A 12,396-nucleotide genomic window follows, 5' to 3' on the forward strand; every position below is an offset into this window, starting at 1 on the left:
TGTATGCATTCCATGTGAAGATTAGTTGCAAGTTTACATGAGTATTAAAGCAAGGGCTCGTTGATTTTTCGGCTCCCTTCTCTCTCATTCACACACTCTCAAGTTCCAACAGTGGCCAGGAAAACTCTCTCCCTTGTCTCTCATTCACACACTCTCAAGTGTCAACAGTGGCCAAGCAAACTCTCTCTCTCTCTCTCTCTCTCTCTCTCTCTCTCTCTCTCTCTAGAGACGGACTCTATGCTCAAGAGCTTGGCTATGGATGCAAATCCAAGCAAGTGAAAGATCTCCTTCTTCTTCATCATCTCTACTATTCTATTATGCTAAGAGCTTGCCCATGGAGTAAGCATTTACAAAATAAAAATTCTCTTGCTTGAAAAATACTTCGTTCATCGTCATCTACCTCTTATCCCACAATTATTTCTCCTCGTTGGGGTGTTTAGGGCTTGGGAAGGAGGGTTACACCATGGAATCTTGAAGAACACCACCTTTTTGGCTCGATAAAAGCTTCACAAGAGCATAAGTTTTGTTGTAATCAAAGCTCGCTTTGAAAGAGAATTATAATACAAAGACCTTTTGGAGGGAGGACTGGCTCCAAACAAATCCGGTCCTCATCAATCTTAATTGTGGTATTCTCTTTGAATTATGTGCATGGTTTTTTATGTTCTAATGTGTAATGAAATCAACCCGACACAACGTCTAGTCTCTTCTAAAGAATTTTCTTAAGGAAACCTCTCTCCTTTCATAAGCTAAAAATTCTGTTGAATCTAAAGTAAGTATTAGATTCTCTGACATTTTGTATAAGCTCACTTTGTATGACAAGTGTGGGCAAAATTTTGCAAATGCAGTTGTGGATTCAAAGACTATTCTCGAGACAAAACTTTGGCATGCACATTTTGGGCATCTGAATTTTATTAGTTTGTTGTGTTTGCAAAAAATTGATATGGATGCTTCTTTTTTCCACATCTTGATGCACCTTCTAAGCATGTTTGTGAAGGCTGTATTTTGGGTAAAATGTAGCATTTAAATTTTCCAAAGGATGGTTTTGTAAGGGCTACATACAGATTACAACTTGTGCCTAGTGATGTTTGTGGTGTTGGAATTAGGGTTGCAGAGAAACACACACAGCTTGGAGAAGACGAAGGAAGCTCAAGGTACACAATAGAGAGTGTGTTACTTAGTGTGCAATGGAAAGATAGATAGCCCTAGAGTGATGGGCGTATATACAATGCACGGGGGAAAAAACCTCCTAAAGAGGGAAAAAATGCCCCGGCGGTCCTAGTGTGTTCACACACATCACTACCACATGTATATGGTAACAAATCCCCCCTGGAGTGATGCGGTGAACGAGAGCTGGCACATGAGTAAAGGGAAGTGCCATGCCCTGAGGACAGGATCAGTCCACAAAGGGGAGTAAGCCCAAAGCTTTGCGGAAAGCTTCAAGCTTCTCACGAGACAATGCCTTTGTGAAAAGATCTGCAAGGTTGTCCTGTGTTGGCACATAAGCCAAGCTGATCTCTCCTGCTGAGAGCCTCTCCCTGACATAGTGGTAATGCACCTCAATGTGCTTTGTGCGAGCATGAAAAACTGGGTTCCTCGCAACTGCCAATGCGCACTGACTGTCAGTGTAGATAGTGTTGGCAGTGTCCTGTCCAACACCCAAGTCAGCCATAAGGCGTCTGAGCCATACACACTCAACCGTAGCTGTGAAGACTGCCCTGTACTCAGCCTCACAACTCGAAGTGGCCACAGTAGGTTGCTTCTTGCTCAACCATGATATACATGAACTGCCAAGCATGAAACAAAAACCACTTGTGGACACTCGCGTGTCAAAACAACCAGCCCAATCTGAGTCCGAAAAAGCATGTAAGTCTGGCGGCAATGATCCCCCCTTGGGATAAAACAAGCCAAGATGTAAAGTGCCACTAAGGTAGCAGAAAATCCTCTTGACAGCCTGCCAATGCTTAGACCCTGGGCTATGCATAAATCTGCTGACCTGCGAGACTGCAAACTGAATATCTGGCCTCGTGTTGCATACATAAATGAGGCAGCCAACAGCAGTTTGGTAAAGAGTGACATCAGCAGGATCGCCAGCATCATGTAGACTCAACTTCAAACCTGTTTCCATGGGAGTGGCAATAGGTTTGCAATCCTCAAGTCCAAACTTACATAGCAATGTCTCTATGTAACTTTTCTGACACAAGGCAATACCACCATCACACTGCTTAAACTGTATACCCAAGTAATGATGCAACAGCCCCAAATCTTTCATCTTGAAAGTAGCATTCAAATCAGCCTTAAATTCAGCAATATGTCTCTCATTTGGTCCAGTGATCAACAAATCATCAACATAAAGAACCACAATGAGAAATACATCATCCTCACGCTTTACATACAATGTGCTTTCTGTTGGACTGTTACGAAAGCCTCGTTTAACCAAATGAGTGTCAGCTTTCTCATACCAAGCACGAGGAGATTGCTTCAACCCATACAAAGCCTTCTTACATTTGCACACTTTGTCCTCTTGTCCTTTTATGACAAAACCGCGAGGCTGCGTTACATAAACTTCCTCAAATATGTCACCATTCAAGAAAGCAGTAACAATGTCTGATTGATGTACATCCCAACCAAAATGAGCTGCCAATGCACATAGAAAACGCACAGTAGTCATACGACAAGTGGGAGCAAAAGTCTCTTCATAATCTATGCCTTTTTGTTGTGCATAACCCTTTGCAACAAGTCGAGCCTTATGGCGATCGATCTCACCATCCGGCTTGCGTTTCAACTTGTAAACCCACTTGGTACCAATGGCCTTTTTGCCAGGAGGCAAATCACATAAAGTCCATGTGTCATTCTCTATAAGTGCATCATATTCTGATTTCATGGCAGCAATCCAATTTTCTGAATTCTGTGCTTCATCAAAAGACAGAGGCTCCTCAACATCATGTAAACTAGACACAGCCAAAGCATAACAATCTGATGCATAAGATGCATGGCGAGAGCCTGAACGAGTACGACTAGATAAAGGTGCATCCAATTTACTGTCACGCAAAGTGTGCACCAGCCATTTTGGCATACCTCTAGCCTGCTCATTTTCAGCCCTTTCCTCATCAAGTACATCATGTACATCTGCATCAGTAATAGGCTGTTCTAAAACATTTTCAGAAACCCCATAGGCTGTACATTTGCCTCATTGGAACTTACATTCGTATTTCCACCACTGAAAAGAGGCAACAAAGTGTCATAAATGTCCTGTGAGCTTACATTACTGTCTCTAGTACATGACAGCAAGGGTTGAACAGAATCTTTCACAAACACTACATCCCGTGAAACCAAAATACGTTTTGTTTGCGGATGATACAACCTGTAACCTTTGCTTTCAGCACTATAACCAACAAAAATACATTTGACAGCCTTATCATCCAATTTTCTGCGCTGCACTTGTGGCACCAAAGCATATGCCAAACAGCCAAAAACACGCATGTGCTCAATAGAAGGTTTTCTATCATGCCATGCTTCATATGGAGTAATAGACTGCAAAGCTTTCGTAGGACACCTGTTAAGTACATAAGTGGCACACATGATGGCCTCAAGCCAAAAAGAATGCGGCAAAGCTTGACTTTTGACCATACATCGTGCCATTTCCGTTAGTGACCTGTTTTTCCTCTCAGCAACACCATTTTGCTGAGGTGTATAAGGCACTGTACATTGGTGTTTTATCCCACGACTAGCCAGAAATGCATTAAATTCATGAGACATATACTCCCCCCCTCGATCGGAACGGAGGGTGCCCATAGTACATTTTGAGACATTTTCAGCCATAGCCAAAAATTGTTTGAAGCACATAAAAACTTCGGACTTCGCTTTAAGAGGAAATACCCACGCATGCCTGGAGTAATCATCAATGAAAGTCACGAAGTACAGGTAATTGCCCAAGGACGGAGTTTGCATGGGCCCACAAACGTCACTATGCACAAGCTGCAACCTGCATGTGGCCCTAACTGAACCATCCTTTGGAAACTTAGAACGCTGCATTTTACCCAGAATACAGCCTTCACAAACATGTTTGATAGGTGCTTCAAGAGGCGGCAAAGAAGCAACCATATCAGATTTCTGCAAACGCAGCAAACTGGCAAAATTCAGATGACCAAAACGTGCATGCCAAAGTTTTGCATCTGAAATAGCCCTTGAATCTACAACAGCATTTGCAAAATTTTGTCCACACTTGTCATACAAAGTGAGCTTATACAGCCCACGGCACAAAAGCCCAGATGCAACAATTTCATCACCAAAACTGAGATCATGAACTGTACATCTGTCATCCACAAATTTGACTACAAGTCCAAGTCTAGCAAGTGCGGATACAGACAAGAGATTCTTCTTGATCCCAGGTACATAAAGTGCATCAACAAGTGTGAAGGAACTGCCATTAGCAGCAGTGAGCACAATCTTTCCAACTCCCTGAACTGGATAAGAGGCGTTGTTGGCACAAGTGACTGAATTCCCATGAGGGACAGACTCGAGAGAGGTAAACAATTCACGATGTGAGGTAATGTGCTTTGTAGCACCACTGTCAAAATACCACACATGTGAATCTGCAGCAACTGACAAGCATGCATCATGGACAGCAGGATTGTAAGTGCACTCTGCGCTAAAAGCCCATTCTGCATCAACATCAGCATCACAATCTCCTTTCACAGAAGACTCAACAATGGCTGCATTTGTAGTGGAACCAGCATTTGCAGTGGAACCACCCTCTTTCTTCTTAGCCTCTTTGGCCTTCAACTTAGGACACGACTTGATCAAGTGATCATTGGCTTTACAATAATGGCAACGCATCTTCTTTTTGCCCTTATCACCAGAATTGCCAGACGAAGTGCATCATATAAGAACTTGTGCATCATATAAGCCCACATAGGGTAGTTGTCCCCATCCAACCTGTCCTCAGCAGCAAACATCTTGAACACATCTGTGTTGTTGTTGTTAGCCATGGTAAATGCTGCACCTGATGTGAAAACTGCCCGAAAATAGGAGAAATGGAGCGGGAACAACTTGTGCTATATAGCACAAACCGTAGAAGACTATAAGGCACCTGTTATGCAGAAAACGGCACTGACAAAAAATCTGCACAAAATGACGAAATAACCTGTGCAGTACTGCCCGTAGTGGAGACGGAGGCCGAAATGAGCCCAAATCAAAATTCTGAGCAGACCAGGCTCTTCGAGCTCACCCAAAATATTTGTCGACCTGCGAACGCTTGCCAAAGCTCACTGAAATCGGAGAAAGTGAGCAGGCGTGTGCTGGAGCAGCTGGCGACTAAGCCCGGGAGGACGTGACCTGCTCTGATACCAATTGTTGGAATTAGGGTTGCAGAGAAACACACACAGCTTGGAGAAGACGAAGGAAGCTCAAGGTACACAATAGAGAGTGTGTTACTTAGTGTGCAATGGAAAGATAGATAGCCCTAGAGTGATGGGCGTATATACAATGCACGGGGGAAAAAACCTCCTAAAGAGGGAAAAAATGCCCCGGCGGTCCTAGTGTGTTCACACACATCACTACCACATGTATATGGTAACATGTGGGCCTATGCAAACTCCATCATTGGGTAAATACCTATACTTCGTGACTTTAACTGATGATTACTCCAGGAATGCATAGGCGTATCCGCTTAAAGCTAAGTGCGAAGTGTTCATGTGATTCAAGGAATTTCTAGTTATGGTTGAAAATTTCTCAAAATGTACTATGGGCACCCTTCGTCCAAATCGAGGGGGGTAGTATATATCTCATGAGTTTAATGCATTTCTAGTTAGTGGTGGATAAAATACCAATGTACAATACAATAAAAACCTCAACAAAATGGTGTTGTTGTAAGGAAAAACAAGTCGCTTATAGAGATCTTGATCATGTATGTACTCGTATCAGTAACACTTCTGGCAGCTCCACTGATTCTAGCAATTTCCATTAGGTATTGCCTCATAGAGGATAGGCAAAGCCTATAGACTAAATGGCAGATTCAACCTTCCCTCGTTTTTTTTGTTCTTGATCACAAGGGAGAATCAAAGATTCACAAAAGGAGCTTGGGCATGAGGCTAAGTTGAAAGGAGAGGACCAAGTACCTCTCAACCTTGGAAACAACTATTGGAATTCGATATTGAAGAACATGGCATAGCCCGTAACATATTGTTGGGGTGAGGAGATCAATAACACAACCAACGAGATAGATTACATGCAGGTGTCGTCAATGGGCTAGAGGCAAAACCTGTTGGCCAGTTTTTGGTAAATTCTTTACTTGGTTGGCCTAAGGCCCTTTTTGGCATTCAAGCCTCTCAACATGGCATTTGAGTCTCTCAATGTGGCCACTTGGCATGATCTAAGCCATTTCCCTCTGAGCCAAATTGCATTCCAATTTAGTCTTCCAGGGGCTTTATGTCCCTGAAGATAGAGGGAGAATCAAAGATTTGCAAAAGGAGCTTGAGCATGAGGCTAAGTTTAAAGAAGACGCCAACATAGAAGTAGTGGTGATGATAGACATGATATCAAAAGTGATTGCGACAATCGACACGATGACAAAATTTGCAGGAGGGATGATGATGGAGATCACACTAGACATGATCAACACAATGATGGAGATTGTGGTAGACATGGTCAACATGAGAGAAGGCATGCACGAAACACCAAGGGACCATGATAGAGAGGATGAAAATAAAAGTAATTGTAGTCATAGGAACAGCAATTGAAGGACTCACAGAGAGCATGATGATCATAGGGATAGATACAATGGATAAGTTGACAGTGACGAGACAATGAATGCATAAACTAGACCAGGAGGGATCGAGATGATAGAAACCCTAGCTCTTCAAAAGGGCATCAACCATAGAAACTTGAGTTCCTCAATGTTTATCAACGTAGGGTTTCACATGTCATGGATCATGGGTACTTTGTGTAGCTTGCTGGCTTCGTGATCAAAAGGAAGGGATTGTGTATGTATCACAAATTTCCACACTTATGTTTGCTAATGCAAAGGATGTTTTGAAGAGAGATCAACAGGTATGGGTTAAGGTTGTTTCCATGAGTGGGAACAAAAGTATCCTTTCATGAGGGATGTGGAGCAAAAGAAAACGCAAGGTCCCCTGCACAAAAAAGGAAGTTCTTTGGATAAGGAATCTAAACCCTCTAGTATGAACTAGCCTTCAATAGTTCGCAAACAGCTATCTAGGATTATCATCATAAAGGAGGATGAGAATTGCACTTCTAAGCGACCACTAAAGAGAATGAGTTCATCTGAGAGGTGGGCAACCAATAGCGTCAGGCGTCATGGATGTGAGGGATTGCTCCAATTATGATGATGATGTGAGGGATTGTCCCAGTTATGATACCGATGGATCTAGGCTCTTGTGTCAAGAAGGTACTCTATTGATGTGTCACCTGCAAAAATCATATTAAAATGGCACTCCATTGCCCTACTGGTTTGCACCTAACACCTTCTCTCATTGGCCAAAAGTCAAATTAGGGGTGGATGCATTGGAGAGAAAATCGAGGGTGAACCAAGGCACAATAACATTACTTCACAATAGGAGCAGCTTATATCACGATCTGCATAGAATCCTAAGATGGGTGACTTTTAATTCTTGCAATGTGTGATGCCATAGGAAGCAAATATATTCACAACAATGGGCTTTTTGAATAGACAAGCACGACTCCACCTCGACAAAACTACAAGATTCATAATTTGCATCCAAATCTCCATGTGTATGTGTTTATTTGGACAATAAATAAAGACTACGTGATAGTACACGACTTTCGTTTCTTATAATATAAGGGGAGACAATGTGCATACAGTCCACCATACTCTTGTATGGCACTTTTGCATGGCGTGCACTACATGTTCTAATTTTTACTATATGCTTCGTTGTATGATGAAACGTTTAACTATTCACATTGTTTTCATGTAGCTCAACACAAACAATGTCCTTGTTTTGCACTCGGATAATATGCTTACAAGATCAAAATGTCAATAATGCACTTCAATTTGTATAGTTCATCGATGCTTTCTATAATTTTGATACGCTAAGGCTTCCTTTAGTTTAGTTTAGTTTAGCTATATATTTTTCTCACTAGCAGATACTTGATGTTAATGATCATATTATGTGTAATAAATGCACATGCACTTCTTTTTTCTATTTCCAAAGTACATTTTATATATTGCCTTAGCCACTTACTTCCTTCAGTACTACGATTGCATGATCCATCCTCTGGATGGCAAAAAGAGAGAGAGAGAGAGAGAGAGAGAGAGAGAGAGAGAGAGAGAGCTCCCAACCAAAAAATGGCATCTCACCGTTGTGTAGTATATAGAAAGAATATACATATATCCTGTAAAATCCTATCTTAAGTTTATAATTTTTAAATTACGTATTGGTGGTGGCTATAATGTCATCATTTGCATGTCTATTAGGCTAAGTCATATTTCCATTTTCGGGCTTGTGTTTGATTTAGTTCAAACGCTTAAAGCAAAGAGTCTAAGTGCGTTTCGACGAAAGAGAAGTTCCCTTGAGGACTTAAATTACCCTTTCATCTACTAGGGTAAAGGGGCCAATAATGTGACACTCTCCAAATGTAAACCTTACCCTCCCCCACAAATCACACAGGCAAGCATTAGTAACTGGACAACACAATCCTACTCGGCGTCATTTGAATGGTAGGCTGAGTTCGATAGTCGAGCGAAACTGTACTCATGTTGGAGCTGAATAGTCTTGTTCGCTTTTACCCACTGTTTTTGCATTGATTTTTGTGAATGCCTGTCAAACTCCATGTATAGTGCGTTGCAAGTGAGGATCGGGATTTATGGTTAAAGATCTCACTATCGCATATCTCAGAAACCCCAAGTTGCACAAATTTGTTAAGCCACCTCTACGCAACTTGGGTGTCCTTAAGTTGGCCCCTTTATCCTATAAGCACTTCTTGGTGGTTTGGATGTCAAACTCCATCTATAGTGCGTTGCAAGTGAGGATCGAGACTTACAGTGGAAGATCTCACTTTCGTACATTTGAGAAACCCCAAGTTGTACAAACCCCTTTATCCTTCCTATAAGGAGTTCTTGGTGGGCTGGCCACGGGACTATTTGACACCCCCTTGTCAGGTGGGATCAACCGTCCGTAATCTTTGGATGATGTGGACCGTCCATTTATTTCCAGAATAAAAAGATTTTGATTGGACTGTCCCCCCGCCTTGAACCTGCCACCTCCCACAAGAGAGGCATTGACTCTCCCATTAAGCTATCACACGCCACTTGAAATGAGGGTGAGAACATGGTATAATATGGAAAAAATAATGGGGTGGGGACCATTAGGTGTTCACTTGGAGATCGCTTTGGAATGGTTGGGGTCACACCGTGATCACTTTGGAATAGGTAGGTTCACAGAGTGATCACATCTTAGTTGGGAATCACTTGATATTCACATTGAGTTTCCTTGGGGTTCACTTTGATTGTGATCACATGACGATCACTTGGGGATTAAACCACCTTCGGACGGCGCAAAGCCAATCCTGCCACCCCCAATGAATAGGGACCATTGATCCCACGGTGTGAGAGAGGGTGAGCTGGCTAGTGACGCTACCCCTCACAGGTTTCCTACCAATTGAACCCACATTAGAGCTAAACATAACATTCCCGACAACATTCTGTAGCTACCCTGTCAGCAGGCGCCCTACTTGCAGGCGCTCCTTTGCATCATGATCTTTGGCAAGTTCGTTATGTTGCCAGGAGAGAAGATGGGCCTTTGCAGCAGAGCCCTATGTCACTTTCCATAGCCACACACAGTGCGAAGGGCCCGACTACTACTACATATCTTTCCTTCTTGGCCTCCTTGTTGAGAAAATATGGGAAGGCCAAGTTTCTCTGTAATGTGCAGCATGTACATACACACCTCATCACATGTGGCTTGGAGTCGAGCACTTATTTACGCAACTGCCTCATTCAAGGCTATGGTGATTGTGGCGCTGCAGAAGATGCCCACGCTTGTTTTGATTTCTTACGCTCCAATACCTACTCCTGGACTCTACTTATAAAGGCTTTTGCAGAGAATGGGTTTTTGGAAGAGGCTTTGAACGTATTCAGAAGAAACCCCTTCAAGGATGTGGTCACTTGGAACTCCACCATCACTCTTCTTGTTCACCATGGCTGTTGCAGGGAAGCTTTGGACCTCTTCTACAGCATGCCGAATGAGGGGGTTATGGCCAATAATGTCACTTTTCTGGGTGCCATTGGCGCCTGTATCACATTAGAGAACATCGAGGATGGGCAGAAAGTGCATTCAGCAGTGCGCAATTCTCGATTCGATAAGAATCTAGCAGTATCCTCTGCTCTTATTAACATGTATGGCAAATGGGGATTTGTGGACATGGCACGCGGAGTCTTTGAGAGTGTATTCACTCGGGACGTCGCTCTTTGGACGGCCATGATTGCCGCGTACACATGGAGTGAGGATTTGGAGGAAGCTCTCCACCTTTTCCATCAAATGCAGCAGACGGGTATTATGCCAGATGTTATCTTGTGCGTTTCACTTCTTGACATGTGTACCAAGCTGCGAGCTCTTGAAGAAGGGAAAAACTTACACTTCATTGTGGAAGACAATAATCTTGCTCAGGATGTAATGGTGGCGACTGCCCTCATCAATCTTTATGGAAAGTGCGCGCACATTCATGACGCACAAAGAGTGTTTGATAGGCTAATGGGCAGAGATGTCGTATCCTTCAACGCTATGATTACGGCTTATGAACAGAATGATTGTGGAGAAAAGTCGCTGGCTACCTTTTACAAGCTCTATTCTAGACGTATCAGTCCAACCATTGTTACCTTTGTATGTGTGCTTGAAGCATGCTCCAGCCTTGCAGCATTAAAAGAGGGGGAAATAATTCATTCAAGCATAGTGTCAGACGATCTCGAAAAAAAATTTGTCATTCAATTTGCCCTCTTAAATATGTATGGCAAATCAGGTAGCCTCAAAGATGCAAAAAATATGTTTAGCAAAATTCCGGTCCCAAACCTTTTAACATGGAACTCGATGATTGCATCGTTGTCTCACAATGGAGAGAGTGAGGAAGCTCTGATTCTTTTGCACCAAATGCAGATCGATGGGGTTGAGCCAGATGACGCAACCTTTGTTTCGATTTTGACAGCTTGCAGTCATTCAGGGTATGTAGGTTATGGCAAGTATGTTTTTTATTGCATGATTGATTATCATAGTGTACCGTATACCTTCGGACATTTTTTGGCCTTGCTTGATATTTTGGGGCGTGCGGGACGTCTAGAGGAGGCAGAGGCTCTGATTCAGAACATGCCCTTAGAAATCACTGGGGTGGCATGGCGATGTTTGCTTGGTGCTTGCATCATCCATGGGGATGAAGAGCGGGGTGCGCATGCAGCAAGTAGGTGCACCATTTTCGAGCCATGGAATGCTTTGCCTTTTGTTATGATGTCAAATCTCTTCACTATTGCAGAGCACAACTGAGGATTTCGGCAATGAAAGCTTGAAAGGTCCATGCATTTGCGGTTTGGAATGGCCATTTCGTCAGGATCTGTAGCTCCCTCCAAAGCATCCACAAATTCTAGGCGTCACTTAAAGGACGGTCTCAAATACTTTATTGGGAGGATGGAAAGAAGGTTTTAACACTCAAAGAGAGATGTTGTTCCTCTGCTAAAGCTTGAATACTTAAAAGAGATGATGATCAAAGAGGAATGCCCTTAGCTGTTTTGGAGTCCTTTGACTGACAGCAAGAGGCCATCTTTTGTCGTCTCTAATGCAGCAACAGCCTGTTCCATTTCTGATTGAAAAATGGCCCGTCAAGTATGCTAGCACTTCACGCTTGTTCGAGTAACTTTGTTTTGGCACCTTTGTGGAGGGGCAAGAAGTTATCATTTTATCTCAACTGGTTTCATTGGAATTCAGAATTTTGATAACATCCAAGATATAGCTAACTGCATGTGTGTAACAATTATGTCTAAAAGCAAATGTTGAGTGTTAAGGTCAGTTTCAATTTTTTGTTTAAAGGTGCATTTAATATTGCAGCATTGGAAATAGTTGAGCGTAGTAAATGACAAAACGAGGCTTTTCTATCGCTGACTAAAGTGGTCATTTAATGTCTGCATTGATGTATGCTGACGTGTGTGTGCGTGTGGTGTGTGTTGTGTTGGGGAGCATATGTTAGTACCTAGTTCTACACCCACTATTGGGCACTGACGACGATAGTGGAGATGTCGTGGTATTTAGTCAATACTATGCATGATGGAGCTGATGGTTATATTGTCTTGTGGGTGACTACCATGGGTCTATACCTTGCACTTTCCTTCAAGGGTGAATCTGGGCTTATCTTGGATTCATCTAGTTATATATGTTTAAT

General features: G+C 42.7%; 1 protein-coding gene across 1 annotated transcript; it reads left to right on the forward strand.

Moving 5' to 3' along the window:
* The first annotated feature begins 9,541 nt into the window (after positions 1 to 9,541).
* Positions 9,542 to 11,956, forward strand: LOC147438858 (pentatricopeptide repeat-containing protein At2g13600-like). The gene has a single exon (XM_086484820.1). The coding sequence runs from the start codon at positions 9,792 to 9,794 to the stop codon at positions 11,505 to 11,507; it is 1,716 nt and encodes a 571-aa protein (XP_086340946.1). The 5' UTR covers positions 9,542 to 9,791; the 3' UTR covers positions 11,508 to 11,956.
* Positions 11,957 to 12,396: the final 440 nt, after the last annotated feature.

This window comes from Adiantum capillus-veneris, chromosome 16, assembly GCF_014529385.1.
Source record: "Adiantum capillus-veneris isolate H3 chromosome 16, ASM1452938v2, whole genome shotgun sequence".
Taxonomy (NCBI): Eukaryota; Viridiplantae; Streptophyta; class Polypodiopsida; order Polypodiales; family Pteridaceae; genus Adiantum; species Adiantum capillus-veneris.

What these genes read in the sequence shown, in the direction of transcription:
- LOC147438858 (XM_086484820.1), top strand. Translation starts at nt 9,792, where the DNA reads ATGTCACTTTCCATAGCCACACACAGTGCGAAGGGCCCGACTACTACT.